At 35.6% G+C, this 18,220-nt stretch overlaps 1 protein-coding gene across 7 annotated transcripts in view; it reads left to right on the top strand.

Annotated features, from left to right (window-relative positions):
* PLCE1 (phospholipase C epsilon 1) overlaps nucleotides 1–18,220 on the top strand; it is a 149,407-nt gene that overhangs the window by 61,523 nt on the left and 69,664 nt on the right. For all 7 annotated transcript variants that reach the window (XM_085228939.1, XM_085228940.1, XM_085228937.1 and 4 more), the window contains one exon: nucleotides 3,428–3,713. In XM_085228939.1, coding sequence (XP_085085065.1) covers nucleotides 3,428–3,713 — 286 coding nt within the window. The remainder of the gene's footprint in view (nucleotides 1–3,427; nucleotides 3,714–18,220) is intronic.

Below are 18,220 nucleotides of genomic sequence, written 5' to 3'. Positions count from 1 at the left end.
TGAAAGTTCAGATCCTATGTTTCCATTTATTTTCCAAATATGGACTTGTTTGTAAGCCAAAGAGATGGAGCTCTGCTTGAATTTAATTCTTATTTTAAAGCTAGTTTTCCTTTTTGAGTTGGAGGGCTTGTTTTTCTTCTGTATTCTTGTGGAAAATTTCATGCGGCAAGTAATTTTTGTGTGCTTTTTACTCATCACTGAAATCTCTTTTTAAGCTTTAAAGACAGAAGAAAGTAAACATTTATCAAAGCCACAATATACTTTCATTGGAATACTGCTATAGTAGTATTATCTGTTGTAGCACATCCATTTAAAAAGTACTGTGTAGTATCAAGAAAAAAGAAAAAGTGTTAGCATGTATTGCTTTTATTTTTTGAAGTAAATCGTGAGATGTTATGGTCACATACTAATGTTATCATTTACATACGTGATCATTAAAGAGGTACAGAGAAGAAAGTTCATCCTTAAACTCTTTCCTGTAATTAAGTCGGTTCTCTACTCTGCACTATCTAAAAGTATGTTTTTTAAATAAAAGAAACTTGAAGTATGTTTAACAATACACTTTAATACTAGACTCTATCTTCAGTTGCTTGTGAATTACAGCTTGACGTAAAGTATGTAAGGTATGGTGGCCTCAGACTGCAGATGGCTTTGAAATCTTTAATTCAATACAGAAGGCACAAGTGATCCAGGAACAATGCACCCATTGCAGGAGGGTGTTTTTGAGGAGTGGCTGTCAGTTTAATGCTGCATTTTCCTCTTTTTGATTTGTGTTCATTGTTAATTAAGGTAATCACTCTTCAGTAGAGAAAATAAGTGATACAGGTCAATATAACTGTATCTGGCAGGGTGAGCCCTAAGTCCTGGTTTAAAATCAACTTTGTCTCCTGCGCAAAATTATGCTTCCCCATTGTCTGGTGCAACCTCACTGAAAGATGATTTTCTCTATCAGCTACCTGAGGATAAATACATATAGGATAGAGTAGAATAGTTCTGTCGGAAGGGACCTGCAAGGATCATTCAGTCCAACTGCCTGACCACTTCTGGGCTAACCAAATGTTGCAGTATATTAGTGAGGGCTTTTTCCAAATGCCACCTATCTATCCTATTCTGATGGTTTTTGTTCATTTGATGGCAGATAAGTTTTGTAACCTTGTCTGTTTGTTGCAGTTTTGCATGCAGAGCTTTGACCCGTCAAAACAGACACTATTTGAAAATGTTACATGAAGCGCAGAGTCTTTGGAGACAGCTAGTGCCCTGAAGTCTACTTTTATACAATAGAGATTAACACCATTATTCTATGTGTAATCTCTCCAGCAAAACACTGTCGCCTATTTCTGTCAACAAATGGTTTCTTTGCTTTGGCAGCTGAAAGAAATTTCAGTTGTGTAGGCAACAAAACATGCCTTTATAAGTTGCAGAACCCAATTTTAAAAATATTTTGGAAGGTAACTGTGGTTTTGAAAAGTTAAATTATTTTCATAAACTAAATATTTTTTTAAAACAAGCTAAAAAGACTGATTTCGTCTACTATATGTGACATGCTCATGATCTGTGTATAAGTCCAGCGGTGCACCTTGTGGAAAGCTGTGTCAGTTGGTGTCAATGGCCATAACAGATGGCCATGCCACAGTGCCCTGCAGACACTCACCATTTACCAGTGGGTTTTCTTTCTGAATAAAAGAGGAAGTGTGTGACGTCCTTTCTGAGAGCCAAAAAGTTCCCAAAACATGCTATATTTCCAGTGGAATTGAGTTATATAAGTCATAGGCACCATGCAAAATACATATTTTTTAATTTTTGTTAATAAATATCAGTTCTCTTTTTGAAATCATTGATTTAAATCAGTAGTTAATAAATTACTACATTTGAACAAAAGTCACCATTGTCCCCAAGAAGTTGCTAATAAAAAACATTAAAGCCAAGATGAGACAAGTACTTTATGACTTTTATTTCATTTCTTGTTTATGACATAAAAAACCCAAAAACTTCCCAACTTTTGGATTTAATAGTGTTTTGTAGAGGGTCCTTGTGGAAGGTGGGCAGTTGACCCCCCACCTAATGGCAGGGACACACAAGTATATGATGAAAATGCATTCGTAGAGATCTGTGTGCTGGGGACTGCTCACCTCCCCTTTTTCTGGGCTTGGGTCTGTCTCCCTTGGATAATGGGTGCTGCTGACATACAGCATGGCCAGACTGTGCAAACAGTGTCTCAGCATTTAACCAAGCTCGTGTATGCTTGCAGTGTAGAACTGGATGTGCTTCCTGCCATGCCAGTGGTTATCTGGATTTTCTTTATATGAGGGGAAGAGTAGCAAAAAAAGGCCATGAACCACAAGAAGCAGTCATTGTACCATCAATTTACTTCCTTTGCACATTTAAGAAGTAAAGACACAAAAAGCATATATTTTGATTTCCTACAGTAATAACAAATTGGCTGTGAAAGTAACTATCTTAGACAAAACCAACTTATTTAATAACACTGATATCATGTAGGATGTCAGTTATATGCATATACTCTGAGTGTCTGGGGAAAAAAACTCTGAAATCAATTTTCTTGGCTTTTGTCAAAGTAAGATATAATGACTCTTTCCTATGTTAATTTTTTAGTTTAGTAGTTTTCACTATGCAATTATAAATCACAGAAGTTGAAACAAATTTATTAATGTTAATAAGTCAACATAAAAGAATGCAAAGAATCAAGTCTCTCCTTGTATACTAAATGAGAAGATTTCTTCCAGATTCTTGCTTTGATCATTAGACTCTTAAATAAGCAAACATTACTTAGTTGCTAAGCCACAGACTGAAGTTCATTAGTGTGTTAGCACAAATATTGGAAAAATAGTACTAAACCAATATTAGATAGAGAACCTGTGCGTAGGCTGGAAGTAATGCAATGAACATGACACCAGAACATTTTGAATGATTGCTCACAGTGATTAAAACCATTTCTGTTTACAAAAACCCGCCCTACTCGGCAAGAAAAAGTGCAACCCCTGAGTGGATCTGTTTTTCTGCTACTGATATCTGTAAAGCTTTACTGAAAATACAGGATATTTAATAGCCTTATAAATACTTTTGTGTGTACTATTTATTTTAAATATTGACCAGATGTACTGCTCTTTTTGTCTATTCATGATCGTTAGAAACAGTTTTCAGTAGAATGCTGTTAACTGTAGATTTAAAGCCACAGTGCCATCTTATTTAAATAGCCTGTGTAGAAAACCAATTCAAAATCTCTGTAAGTTAGTTCGAGATTCTTAGGTACTTTAGGTTTAATGCATAAATGTAGCATTGAACATAGCACCCTCTTATAGAGGCTGTTGATCTTTACATCAACTCATGCTAGTTTGGATTTTTTTTTGATATTTGGTTTATTATCCTAAGCAAACGGACTAACTTCATCCTTTTTCATTTCTCATAGATTCTCAATACCGTGAGGGAAGAAGGAGCAGAAGACGTCTTTGAATTCTTTCCTCATCTTTTGAGAAAACTCCCAGCCTTACATACAGCCTGTATATGCAAAGGTGATGATTTATGTGTAAAACCATGTGCAACAGGTGCTTGCTCTCAGTACCGTGCCACTTTACAGAGGACTGCGCTCTCTAACTATATAACTGGTGCTTTACTAGAAGCAACTACATCATTAGGAGCAAGAAGTGGTCTTCTAAATATCTTCGGAGGATCAGCTGGAAGAACAATGCTTAAAGGTAGTAAAGATTTAACATTTGAACCTTGACCATTTTAAGTGCGGGGAGTATTGCAAAGTATTATATAATATTCTATGCTTTATATATATATTTATATATATTTTATATATCATAAAAAATTCTTCCATGTTCTCAAAGGTCTTTATTTGCAATTCATTCTGTCATAATAACTAGTTTATTTTACTTTATTATTGGTTTAATAAAAGTAAAAATGCCTCCAAAATGGAGAAGAGTATTACAGAACAGACATGTTTTCAACGTTTTTCTTTTTGTAACATTCTTGTATGAAGATAATGCTGAAGCCACTCTTTTTAGGGTTCTCCTTTCTATTATATTTCTTGGTTAAGTGGAGCTCCTGTCCATCATATGGTTTGGTTCAGGACTCAGTTCATTTTGTTATTATTATGCAGCTAGTTGCCAGCAGAGAACCGTCTGACAAGTACATACATTTGATTACTAATTTACTGTTGATCTTCCCCTGGATTCCTCATTTTTTTAGGATCTGATCATTCTGAATAATGGGGGTATTTTCTATGTGGATAATACGTATTGATGATGGATGCCGCATATTAACGTTGCATGCTGATGGTCTTAGTATCAAGTAAGGTTACCATTCTGTCATTTAATGCGGTCAGTTTATGAAGTTAAACTAGAAAAAATGCATGCTTGGTGTGAATTCATTGCATTGCAACAGGATTTTTGTACAGAACAGTAACTGCCTTTTAAATTAATTTCTAATTAATGTCTAGGATATTTTCATTCCAGACTACTGTATGCATTTGGAGATTTATCATCATGCTATCTTGTAATAAAAGGAACTAATATCTCAGTTATATAACTAGAACTGAAGCATGTGGATGTATACCCCAGAGTTTTACAAGAAAATGACAAAATCACTAGAGGATTCTAATATAGTTCCTTAATGCAGATACTGACGACATTTTCATAGGCAGATAGTGATATAATTTGTATTCAGATCAGGTTATCAAACTTGCATCCCAGTGTGTGACCCTTTCTAGTTTTAAATAGTCTCTCTTCAGGTAAATCAAATGAGAAGGAGTGCCTATGGTGGTAGAAGGACAGGTGCAGATGACATCTGAGTGAATTTCAGCAGTATGTGGAGCCACATGACTAGGCTTTACATATATTCTGAGAGTCGGAGGTATGTATAGTGCAATGTCCTATTCTGATAGGGTTTTTCATTTCCTTGTGCCTGGTAAGCCCAACTGGTGACTGTTACCCTAAGCCTGAGGCAACAGTTTTTAGAGTTTGAGGTAGTACCTGCACATGTGCATTGTGAACCAAGAGACTTTGCACTGGTTTGGGGATCTCTACAGTGTGTTATTGGTGTATGCTAGTGTTGATGTTCATGCAGATTCTTCAAAGCATTATTTTAATCTGTCCAGCACCCTCTCTTACTCCTGGATTTAACCTCAGGTTTAGATGAGATTAGCTTCTGGGTAAAAAGTATCAGTTGATAACAGATCTGTTGCCAATTGCATTGTGGGATTTATGTAAAATGCAGCATGTCATCTGACCAATTCACTTTGTGGTTGAAAAGCAAATAATTGTATTAGCTCTGGTGTTGTTTAGTAGTGAAGAAATGTCCTTCAACTGGTGGTTCACTGCTCTCCAGAAATGGTTCAGACTTGCGCATTTGTCACCTTGCTTTCTTAGACAAGCTGGCAGTACATCTAAGTTATTTGTCACATGTTGCAGAGAGGCCAGGGAGGTGAAAATAAGTATCTGCTTTGGCAGTCAGAGGTTGTGAGTGCCCAGGAAGTTGTTTCATTGTAGTGCGCTGCCCTGAATTACTAGCAGCAGCAGAAAATAAGCTTTGTATCTTTCTAGCTTGTACTTCTTCATGTCAGCTAGCCTGTTGAAGAAAGGAGGGAAGACTGCTCTCATCTTGTTTTTACTGTTTTGATCAGAAATAGCAGATGTTTCTTGTAACTGTGTTTCACAAGCTATGACAAGAAAGGACAGATTTTCAACTGTTGCGTGAGAGTGAAGTCTTAGAGTTCTTCTTTTAAACTTGTACTTGAGAAAGAATTTAAAATTTAGGAAGATGCCTTGGTACAATTGAAACTCCAAGTATAAGGTCCCAGATAGAAGTGCAGCAGATCACTGATTTGTTTCTTTCAGAAAGACAAATTACAGACATGTCTGGTTTGTGCAGCATAGAGCAGCATGGAGACACTTGACCTCTTGCTGACTCATTGTGACCCAAACTGAAGTGCTCTCATGATGCAGGGAAATACCCTACAGTAATTTATCTGAGAACACTATAAGCAGCTGCAGCTAATAGTCTTCCAAAACATTAACTTTCCTGGTATTGGCAGTAGATGAGATAGTGGTAGCTTAAGCATCATGGCACTATGCCTCACTGTCGAGAGGTAGGCAACCATATTAATGATTTGAACTAAGTAAAAGAAACCATTAGCAAGTGAAAATTTAAACACCAATAGCACTATCCTAGGTGGAAATATAATGTGTTACAAAAGCAAAGGATTCTATGCAACATTTTAGTATCTCCAGAAGTAATTTGTGATGTTATATTAGCATAAATACAACTTGTTGGACTATCTAGTTTCTTTTCTGCCATACAGAAATTTGAACTCAAACTTAGAATCATAGAATACTAGAATTATTTGAGCTGGAACAGACCCTTGAAGGTCATCTAGTCTAACTCCCTTGCAATGAACAGGGACACCCACACCACAGCTCAATCACGTTGCTCAGAGCCCTATCCAGCTTGACCTTGAGTGTCTCTTCTTGAGCCCTCACTTCTCCAGGCTGAACAGTCTGAGCTCTCTCAGCCTGTCCTCACAGGGGAGGTGTTCCATCTCTTGGATCATTTTTCAGGCCCTCCTCTGGATATGCTCTAATGTTTCTCTTGCTTTGTTCTATAAACACTGCAGTACTTAAAGTTGTTGCAAATAAATGCTGAATTAAGTGATTAATTATTATGAAGTAATTAAGATGTTTTTGTGGTGAATCCAGTTTGATAGCTATTTTACCATGGGAAAAACTAGTTACGTAAATGTGCTACTGAAGACTTGACAAATACTCTTGCATATTGGAGTAAAAGCCTACATATCAGACACTCTGAACTGACAGAAAGTGGCAGTTCTAGGTTCAGACTTCATCACTCCTCTTTTCTCCTGGGCTCTTATTCCTAGAAACTGATTTCATTTCAAAAAAATCCTGGAAGAAAAGGACAGAGGCAAACTCATCTTGCGCTACTATTGTCAAGTACTTCATCTTGTCAAATTATTTCCTGCATTTGAAATCTCTGAATTGCCCTAGGTATTTGTATGTATATAATGTACTTAAGTTCAATGTATTTATAGGACTTCAGTAAAAATGTCTACTTGTAACATAAGCAAAATTCTTTTGTGTTAAAAATATGCTGTGATTAATATTTTAGTTTTTAATGCCTGTATATATTCTCTTGCATTTCACTTAAACATATTATTCCTAGGTAATTCTAATCTTACTTTTTAAGATACTTAGAACTAGAAGAGTTCCATATGTCTTACTAAAAAATTACTAGTGACAAATGATTTTGAAGAAAAACGTGTTTTAGTAATGTATTTGAAACAAGATTTAGTTTAAATTATTTATCTTTCAAGTAAAAAAAAAAAATACAGGCTTCAGATTATTGGCTTTCTAAAATTTCTTTTTGCTTTTAAAATTAAATATAATAAAGATGAGTGGAAACTCTCATTGAAGGTCCTTTAAACTCTTTCTTTTCTCTGTACAGTAAGAACAATTCTAGCTTGTTCTGATCACCAGTGCACCAATACAGGGGAGGAGGAAGTTTTTCTGGTAAAGACATAAACCATTTAGAGATTACCTCACAGATCTTTAACATTAGTTCAATCTGAAAGCTGTAGAACGCTAATGCCCATGGGATGAAGAGTGGGTGGACTCTTGAGTTCCACACGCAGACTTCCAAATGTGCCAGACCTCCAAACCAGAACTCCAAGTCACGTGAATCTGGGAATGAGAGTCTTTAAGAAGGGGTGTAGGGCCTGCTCTGTAGCAGAGCAGCAGGGCTGGAAGCGCTGCTCTCAGCTGGCTCCCTGCTGAGGGGCTGCGGCTCAGGTCCTGCTGGCCCAGGGGCATTCTGAGTGTGGGCTGTCGGGAACCACCAAGGCCTGCAGTTCCCACAGCTGGTCAGTGAAGTTCACATCCTTGTCAGTGTCTTTGTTACAATAGAGAACATAATTTTCACTTGCAACTACTGAAGACATTCCAGCTGCACTGTTTTAGTGTCTGTATGTAATTCAAAATTTCTGGTTAGTAAGAAATTTTGGGAATGTCTTTCAATACAATTTGGATTGAAACCAGATTTCTTTCCCTAGAAAGGAAATCCTGCTTCTCAGCCTGTTCTGTTTCATGCAAATTAATTGTTATAAAAGTTTATTTGTAGTTGTTTGAGCCAGAATTTTCACTGGAATGGGATTAAAGGATATAGTTATTGTTGCAGTTCACGTGTTGTTTTTTTAAAGATAAAATGAAAAAGGTGTTGTGGGTTTTTTTTCCTTCTTTTTTATTCATAAATAAGGAACTAGCATATGTGAAAATGTTCTTGCTTTATATCCAACACCTGTCTGCAGTCACTAGAAACGAAACTTGTACCCTTCTTTCCCCTTTCCCTCCATTAGAGGGTAACTTTGTACATATCCCTTACTGCTCTTTTTGAGATTCCAGAGCAAGGTCACCCATAGACAACAATTTTTGACCAAGAGCAGTAGAAAACTGAATTGTTGTTTATATACAGGCAGGCTATATTGATCTTAAGAAAGGTGCCTCTATTGGGTTTAAATGGCAAGATTTTGGTAGTGGAGGGGACACGGTAGGCACAAAGAATTAAACTCTGCCAGCATTGCTCTTCTCATATCTGTCTTTCTGGGCATTGTAATATATATTGCCGCAAGATGGAAAGATACAGGCAGTATGTACATTGAAGAAGTTAACTAATGTAAGTAGCCTGAGTAAAAAAAAACACAATTATTTTAATGTGTACAATGGTTTCTTTGGACAGAACAGGTAATGTGCACGTTGTGCTGGAAGTGCAAGTTTGTGTAAATCTAGATATCCTAACTAATGCATAGAGCTAAACAGTTTGCAAACAACTGAATTTAGGATATTTTTTTGTATAGATTTTTGTTCCATTCATATTATTTGGCAGTTTGATGCACAGTCCTTTAAATTCTGCAGGTGAATCTCTGCTTCCAGCAGTACTTCTGTTGATAGGCTATAGCTGCTGTTCCCACCAGAAGAGAATTTAAATATATAGCATGGGTCTGCTCCTGTTGTGAGAGCTGTGCTGTGAGGAAGGAGATGCAGTACGTACTGATGCATCTGTGATGATGGACAAGTGATAAAGAAGACTGATAGGTAGGGCAGCAATTATAATTTTAAAATCACATTTTTAAAATGAAGACTAATTAGTATTCAGAAAAAAGAATAATTAAATGGGATTCTAAGTGCAGATAGTTAATCCCTAAACTACTTATTATTGTTTATTATTTTAAAAGTCTGAACATTTGTTTGAATGGGCCTTGTAAAAGTAATTTCCATGGGAACTTTTGAAGTGTAGACTGGAACTTTTTGGTTTGTTTATGTTAGCATGTCAATCAGAAGCGAAGAAAACCCCAAGGACCTCAAGCCTCAAGATGACTTTGGAGTCATCTGTAAAGATTCCATTGAAGTTTTGTTTCTAGGAAACAAGTCAGAACAGAATCAACAATTGTAGGATAATGCTTTTTTATTTATAACCAGATTTATTTATTTTTTTAATAATTCTAAAGTACATTGTATAGTTTTCTTCTTAGAACCAAAATTATTCTGATTCTTTTCTGTAGATTTACGGATAGTCACTGTTATAGTTAGTGGAAAATTCTCTAATATTGACCCTATTGCAATGAGAAAGATTTAATTGGATGGTTATTTTTATAGGGAAATAGCATTAATAAAATTGATATTTACAAATGAAATCAATTTTGAATTCCTGTACTGTATGCCCATAATAGTCCTTACACTATCATATTTAATATGAATTCTTCAGAAATCTAAGTGCACTGGTTTTCAACCAGAAGTTGGAAATAATCCTACATTGCTGTTCTTCTGATTCAAAAAAGTATGCTGGTGTTGTCAGTGAGAAAACAGTGGTACACTGGCTGTGTTCCCTGATAGTTCCTCCAGTAAAGGTTTTTCAGACAAGACATATATTAATTGTATAAACAAAGTGACTCTAAGTGTAATACTTGCATTCCAGGTCTGCACAGATCACTCCCTCCAACTTCCTGGGGAAATGGAGAAAGGTTTCTAGTGGCAGTGTATTGTTTTTCAACCTTGTGTACTCTTGCAAATTTCATAGCTAATTTTTCACTGATGTAGTCCTGCTGCTTGTGAAAGTGATGTAAACTGTGTGTAGACAAGGCTAAGGTCAGAATGAAGAAAAGTCATAAAAATGTGGGAGTGTGAGACATGGATGGCTACTTGAATCAAGGCATAGTTTGGGTGCCCATGTAGCTTGCCAGCCTAAGGACAGCCTCCAAGTCTGTTGTCTTTCTAAGTCCCACAGTCTGTAATTTCTTTACAGTTAATTGCTCTTCTGGAAGCCTCGGGAAGGTTTTCTTCTTCTTTGCCTCTCAAAGAAACTTCTCTGGATCTTTGCCTAAGTCATAGCCCTTTGTCTTGCTGCAGCCAGCGCTGCTGGTTTTATTGGAGGCTGCAGCTCGGAGCACAGCAGAGCTGTGAAGGCAGGGCATTCGCTAATAAAGAAATACATGCCGCTGTTCTTTTAATGCTTCGGCTGAAGTTTCCTAAAACAAAACTAACTCAGTTTATTACTTTTGGCCTGTTTAAACAACACTGATATAAATATAACTTGTGCAAAAGTTTGGGTGTAGGCTCTTATTTCTTAATATATTTAAGGACAAAAATCCAGCAGAATTAAAATGGCTTTTGTTTATAACTCCACTGTCAAAATCAAATGCTTTTAGTCTTAGCAGGATGCACGCTACTCCTTAATTTGTAAACTTCCTTCCATTCGAGTCCCAGTGTTACAGCTTTTATCTGGGGAGGTGGGTAACCTGACCTTTTAGCGAGCGAGCCAAATGCATGTCTTCTTCATGGCTTACACAAGGCACGTCAGTTATGCATTTTGCCACAGTTTGTAGCTTTAAACTGAGCAGCTGTTGCCTGACTGTTAGTTTGGACAAGTGCAGCGCGCAGGCTTTGGACGGTGTTGGAAGTACCTGCTCTGCTGGCATTTTAGGAGGAATCTGAGATTCAATGGAGGACACTTTTGCTGGTAAGATTTACATTTCTCTGGCCTGTAATACAAGGCTTTGATTATACTTAAGGTTGTTAAAAAAAAAAAAAAGATAGTTTTATTTCCAGAGTCAGAAGTGAATTAGGTGGACATTTTCTAATCTCATGTTGGATCTATATTGTCTACATTTAATAACAGTGCTTTAAGGACACTTAGAACTATTGCTACATGGAAAACGAAGTAGGGATTTAATATAAACAATATGAAATAAAAATGCCTCTCAGTTTTAAGTGTGTATTTTATATTTCAGTTTGTTTGAAATGGAATGTAATATCAGTGTTTGTAAGTAGTTTAGGTATACTTCGCATTTATTTGGTTCACATTGCAACTATTTCAGTATCAACTTATGGCATGTGACATTCCTTTGTTTCGTGTTCTATAAAAGTGAGTGACTCTTGCAAAAAGTGCTGGAGTATATATGGATGTATATATAGTATAAATATGAATGTCAGATATAATCAAATTTTTAAGAATACTAGAAACAGGAAATGTTGTTTTTTGCATTTCATGAATGACTCAAGTTTTACAGGTTAGTAACATATTTTTGCATGTAAATCCACTCTTGATTTTTATTTCCTTTTGCAACTCTTGCTCTTTTTTCTTCATTATGTATGTATACTGAGTGTATACATACCAGTAACCAGTCGGTGTTTTGTGGATTCTTGAGGCAGATTATCTCCTTTCTGAATGACATGAAGGCATAGCAGCATATAAAAAGCCTTTTGCTACTGACTGCCCATAAACACCTATATTCACATATGTGAAGCTGTCGTGTATAACTTGAATGAATGACAATAGCATTTTACTCTGTATAAGGAATGTCTTATGTGCTAACCCTCCTCTTTTCCTAAACTGACTGTGAGATAACGGCTATGACAAACATTTGCCATCCAAAGAGGTGGTATCTCGTTGCAATAGAAAGATTGTATTGTTGTCAACACCTTCATTTTAACTTCAGTGATTTAGAAAGCGCAAGGGAAAAAAATAAAACTCTCGAAGCCTTTTTTGGTTGATTTATAATGTTTTGGTTTTGATTTGGGGTAGAAAAATGCATGCATTTTCTAGAAAATAAGCCAAGATGAGAGTTTTTTGCAAGTGCATAGATTGTTTGGGTTTTGTTTAAGGGACTTCATATTGACAACATTTTCTAACGTTTAAATATGTTTTTTAGAAATAGTTATTGTGTATAAAAATGTATTAATAGGCATTTTAATAATTCTGAAAAAGTAAATTACCAGTGATAGTTATCAATAGTGAATTGAAAGTATTTTGCTTACAAAATAGCAAAACAGTAATAAAAGAATTGGAAATATAATATGAAGCTAAAAGAATCTTTAAATATTTATTGTGAATTCTTTTAAGGGCTTTACACAATTGTACAGCAATTAAATATTTTTATTTTAAATTGCCATGGAGTGGGTACAACAGGTTTTATGCATTCTTGCAGGGTACTTTATGAAATTGAGTGTTCATATCTTTTAGAAGAGGAATAGATCTGATGCTGCTACATTAGGTTCCCCCTGCCAACCCCAATCACCCTTTCAATCTTCCTTTTGTCTGCTGTATTGGAATAAAGCAGAGGCACATGCCTTTTGACTTCATGGAGAAGGGGTCTTTTTGAAACTCTCATTCACTGGGGAAAAAAAAAGAAGTCTTAGTCTGAAAAAAAATTGAAGTTTTGAATGCCTTTTACTGCGTTACTGTTCTATTTAGGAAAGATTTCATCTGAAGTTGTGCACTTGTCTTTACTTCTTCAGAATTAAGTTGCAAAGCTCTGCAAAAAAATTGAACAAAAATTTCTTTAACGTGAAGATTTATTTGCAACAGTGGAGTAGTTATTGAACTGTTGTAAGTATGTACAGTCTTCTCTGTAAATTCTTGTGAGAATTTTAAAAATAAATACTCTTTTACTGGGTTTTCAAAAGTTGAAGAATTCAAATTGGTGACATTGTCTTTGGACTCTGATCCTGAAAATAACTATGTCTAAAGCCATCATCTATGTGGGTATTATATAACTGCACTTTGGTTCTGTATTTGTAGGTATTAATGTGATTTCATTCTATCTCTAGCTATGGAACTGCAGCCACAGGAACTGCATTGAAAATTTTACTAATCTCAGGAGGGCATCACATGGCAAACACACAACTTTATTTTCACATACTTCATCATCCAGTGCCCTGTAGGCTATTATGGCACGAACGGTTCCAAGTAAGAAACCAGCACAGTAACTAATGTGAAGTCTAAGTGATCAAGAAATGTTTAGAATGGTCAGAAAATAATGATTTTGCTTCAGTTTCTGGTTATTTAACTTATTATTTCATAATAATTACCTGTGGTTTTGTGTCAGTGTAGGCACATACTTAATTGAGGACAATGCAATTAATATCTTATGAATTTACTTGTGGTATCATACATTAAAGCACTGTGAAATAATTTTGTTACTATTTAAATTTAATAATATTTTAAGAGAGAAAATGAACACTAAAAATAGCATTTTCATCTAGGTTTCAAATTGTTGTAATATCCTATTTTGTTAGTTCTATGATGTAGAAAAGATCATTTTAAAACACATAGTACTCTTTTACTTCATAGGTAAATGAGTTGTACAGTAAGACTTACTAAAAACTGTCAATTTAATCAAACATTAATCAAAAATTATGGCCTTAAATTCAATTTCTAAAAAAAAAAAATCAATATTTGCGTAGTTTGGAAATTCACATTTATTTTAATGAGAACAAAATTGCTCTTCTTCTATTACTTCTGAATGAAGAAATGGAAACTGCAGCCACTTAATAGATGGTAAAATATGATCAGTATTATATTATTTCTCAATGACAAAATAAGTATTGGAGTCATGAATGTAAGAAGCTTCTGCTTCTACTGTTCAAAAAATAACCTCGGACTTTGTCAGAGTGGAAGGACTAGTGAAAAATGGCAAAAAACCACGTGTTGATTACAGTGCCCCACACACTTTCTGTTGGTTAATTATGGTGTATTTTGGTAACGTGTTTGCTTTTTTTTACTGGAGGGCACAAAATAAGAAGAAGAAAAACCATGCAGTGGTGTTCTGACAGTTGATGACCAATCTTGAGCACTTTCTTCAAAGAACATGGCTCTAAGATGGTGTGGATGCCCCATCCCTGGAATCACTCACAGCTAGGCAAGATAGGGCTCTGGGCAACCTGAGCTAGTGAGAGGTATCTCTATCCAGCAGAGATTGGAACTGTCTTTAAGATCCTTTCAAAACCAAACCTTTCTATGATTCCACAATTCCTTAGAATATGGAACAGCTGAAAGGAATTCAACTCAGAGCTGAAAAAAGAGCAAAGTTACAGAAAATGTTGTTAGTGGAGAAAGACTGAAAACAAAATGGGTTTGCTCTATGGAGGAAGTACTGGAGTTGCATGATAATCTCCTGCTACTGTAAGGAGGAAGTAAGCAGACTATCCCTTTTGTCTATTGGGAATGAGACAAAAAAAGAAGAATCTCAACTGCAAATAACAATTCTCATTTTAGAAAGGAGATTTGGTGGAGGAGGGAGTCCCATCAAATTTAAGGACTTCTCCACATAGATGGCACTTGAAGAAAATGGGTTTAGGTAGTTTTGGCTGGCAAAACCACCAAGACAGATGTGGCAAAGGTTGTGAAAACAGATGTGCATGGACTGAATACAGAGGGACTCATTTCAGAAAGATCTTACATGAAAGAAAAGGCTTGTGGAGAGAAAAAAATAAATAAATTGGTCACTGAGTGGATGATGGCACAGCAGACTATAAGATAGGAGGGCTGTAGGAGCATGATATGGAAAATAAGGCAATTCATAAATTCTAAAGGCTATAGAGATACCTCTAGTTATGGTCAAACAACCTTTATAAAATGTCATATGTTTTAACCCAGTAACCTCTGTTTTAATCTCAGCAGTTGGTAGACAGTGTTCATGCAAAGCCTTTGGAGAAACACTTAGAACAAACCATCCACATGCATAGCTTTTTGCAGTGGTCATTGATGTTCACAGTCATAGGGATATGACTTGTTTCTCATTTGAGCTTGTCTGTCATCAAGTACAAACTGTTTATTCTTGTTATGCTTTTTGCTGTTGAATTAAAGACTTTAAAAACTGATATGTTTTCCCTGCTGGAAATGCTTATATTTATAGAACAGTCAAAGAACCTCTCAGTTCTCATTTAGTGCACTAAAGCTTTGCACTTCTGATCTAAGTCTTTCCCTTCTACTCATACAGCTCAGCCCTAGAACAATTTTATAGTTCTTTTGTGCATGCTCTGTGGCTTGTTCACATCTTTACAAGACAGAAGAGATACTGTGTTATTGGTGTCATCAGTGGTTTGTAGAGAAGGAGCTCTCTTTACCATCTCCTTTTTTGCCATCTGAAAAAAGAATGAAAATGAGGGATTTTGGTTTTTGTTTCTTAGTGTTGTAGTTAGTCTAACCCTCTGCTCAGAGCAAGACTGCGGCATTTTGTGAACAATGTCGTTGACAAAGTTTTCATGTTAGGCAAGGCTGACAAACACCTTTTCCAGTACAATCTGCTAAAAGCTAGTGACAAATACACAATTCATGAAGTAAAACTTAAGTAAATCTTGTGACTGTTTGGCAGAGATTTGGTGTAGTAGGTGGAAAAAATCCCATGGGGGGGAAAAAAAAAGAATAAATAATTTTGTTTTTACTGGTAATAATAGTGTAATCTATATAATTATGCTCCATTTGCTTGAAGTTAATTTTGTATAACGATATCCCTTCTAATTCGGCTTTTATTAATTCCCAGTAACACGAGCTAAACAAACAAAAATACAAAATCATTGCTTGTAGCCTAGCTGAATTGGAGCTCACTACTAAATCCATAAAAAAGATTTCTTGGATAAGTATCATTTGAATCTTTCATATATAAGGTAGGAAGAAATAGGTAATACTGCGGAAAGCCATACATGTTGAAATCTGTGTTATGAAGTCAAGGTTTGCTTAATGCTTTGTGTAGTCTATTGTTTTCACTCTCAGCTTCGAAAAGTGTGCCGGCTTTTTCCCTGCAGTTTGCTGTATTTCACTAATCTTTCCGTGTCTTAAACTTCTGAGTCATCAAGCACATTTGGCCAAATCAGGCAAGCTCATTCACTGTAGTTGAGGAAAGAAACAAAATCTCAGCTCTGACATCTCAGCAGTTCTTGTGATTGTACTGAGTACTTTTCGTTGAGCTACGCTGTAATTTTGCTGTCTCAGGACTAGAGATTCTTTCCTGGACTTCACAGTTTGTTAAGCACACTGACATTTCCATTGGGATAGATGCATACTTTAGAAGTAGTAGTTAGCTTTTGAGGAAATCTGTCACAGTTGCTCAGATCTGGGCCCACGCCAGATACTCTATGACTCTAGAAGTCAACGATTCAGTTGTGTTGTTACTGATTTTCCTAATAAATTTGCAGATCAAATGTATGTACTCTTATGTAGCTCTATAAGTAACTCAGCTGAACAATTTAATTAAATTTACTGGATCCGAATGTAGAGAGGCAATATCCAAAAGACTTAACTCACGGTTCATGTGCCGGTCTCTGATATGAGTGCACTATATGAATGAATGCATCTACTGAAGTATATTTGGAGCAACTGAGAATCTTGTGCATATTTTATTGATTGCTCTAATCTACATGAATTTGAGTATTTCATTCAATGGAAATGTTTTAAGTTCATTAACAGTTTAGGTATGTTTACTATGTTGCTAATGTATTTGCTTTCCAGTACTTTTATGGATAATTTTTAAATGCTTTAGTTTGTTAATACTGCCATACTTTTCAGTTACTGAGATTTAATTTTTCATATAGGAGTTGCAAAAGCTTCAGTATTTTCTGACAAGTTTAATTTTAGATTGCAGCACTGTATTCCATGGAAGTTCAAAGTTGCTCTTCTATTTCCTGACATATGTGTAGTAGGTGAATTTTGCTTTTGACAGTAGTAATTTATGTATGTATTTATGTAGGTTACCTGCACATGAGCAGTGCTTTTTTTTTTTTGACCTTTTTCTTTTTTTCTGAGAATATTGACAAGGAAGACATTTTACTAGCTTACCAAGAAGTACAGAAAGATTTTTTTAAAGAGCTTAAGATACATGCATGTTCATGCCAAATGCTATTCTGAAATAAAATAACTAGGATTTCTTGGAATCTATTTTTTTGATTCGGGAAAATATTTTTTATTTACTTGTTTGGAATACTAATTAATTCCCCTGAAGTATTTTAAATATATGCTGAGGGCTTTAATTTTATACAGAATGCAAGCAATTTCACAAATAGAGAAATCATCTTGACTAGTTATATATTCACAAATAATGATACATTTTCTTAATGTATGTTATCTTCTCATTTCTACACTTATTGGCTGTACAGTCAAGAATCGTTTTTGGTGTGATTAATAGTCTTTTTGTGATAGGTGTGTATGTTGAACATAAGAATCTGTTGCTAGCACACATGTAAGTGACTAGAATTAGAGTATTAACAGTAGGGGTTTACAGCATGAGGAAAACATTGATAAGGTGCTATCTTGGCCCTGTCATTTGGTAGCAAAATAGCCAGTGACATCAGCGGAGTCAGGATTTCACGCAGTACATTTTTATGTTTGAGTTAATAAAATTTTAAGAATTATTCCTCCCTCTGTGTCATCTCAGGATTGATTTCATTGCATCTAACCATCCCTGACAAAAGTCAGTCTAGGCTAGATTAAATTACTTTAAATCAAGATTTGATTGTTACAACTTCTCCTTGTCATTTGTTTTATGGCAAATATCTGTCAGACTTATGGTTGGTGATGTCTGTGTAGTGTCTACTTTCTGAGCTCATGTCAGAAGTTACTGTCAACCCAACTATGCTCCTTCTTATACATAATTTTACAGTTAACACTAAATTCTCTGTTGCCTGTAGTAAAATTTGTGAGTCCATGTCTGCACTACACTGCTGTTGTGGTTCATACTGGAATGATGAGGTCACAGATATGGCCACAGAAACGAAGTGTCCTTGCATTTCATGGGCTCTCTGTTCAGTGGGAGGGTCCTGAACACAGGTTTTGCTGATTTTAATTTCTCTCTTTCATTTTAAAATGTCTCCGAGGATCCTTTAAAGTGGGCTTCCAGGACAAGTCTTGGTGATTCTAGAAG

This window comes from Meleagris gallopavo, chromosome 8 (genome assembly GCF_905368555.1).
Source record: "Meleagris gallopavo chromosome 8, MGAL_WU_HG_1.1, whole genome shotgun sequence".
NCBI classification, from domain to species: Eukaryota; Metazoa; Chordata; class Aves; order Galliformes; family Phasianidae; genus Meleagris; species Meleagris gallopavo.
This window is presented reverse-complemented; position numbering and strand designations above follow the sequence as displayed.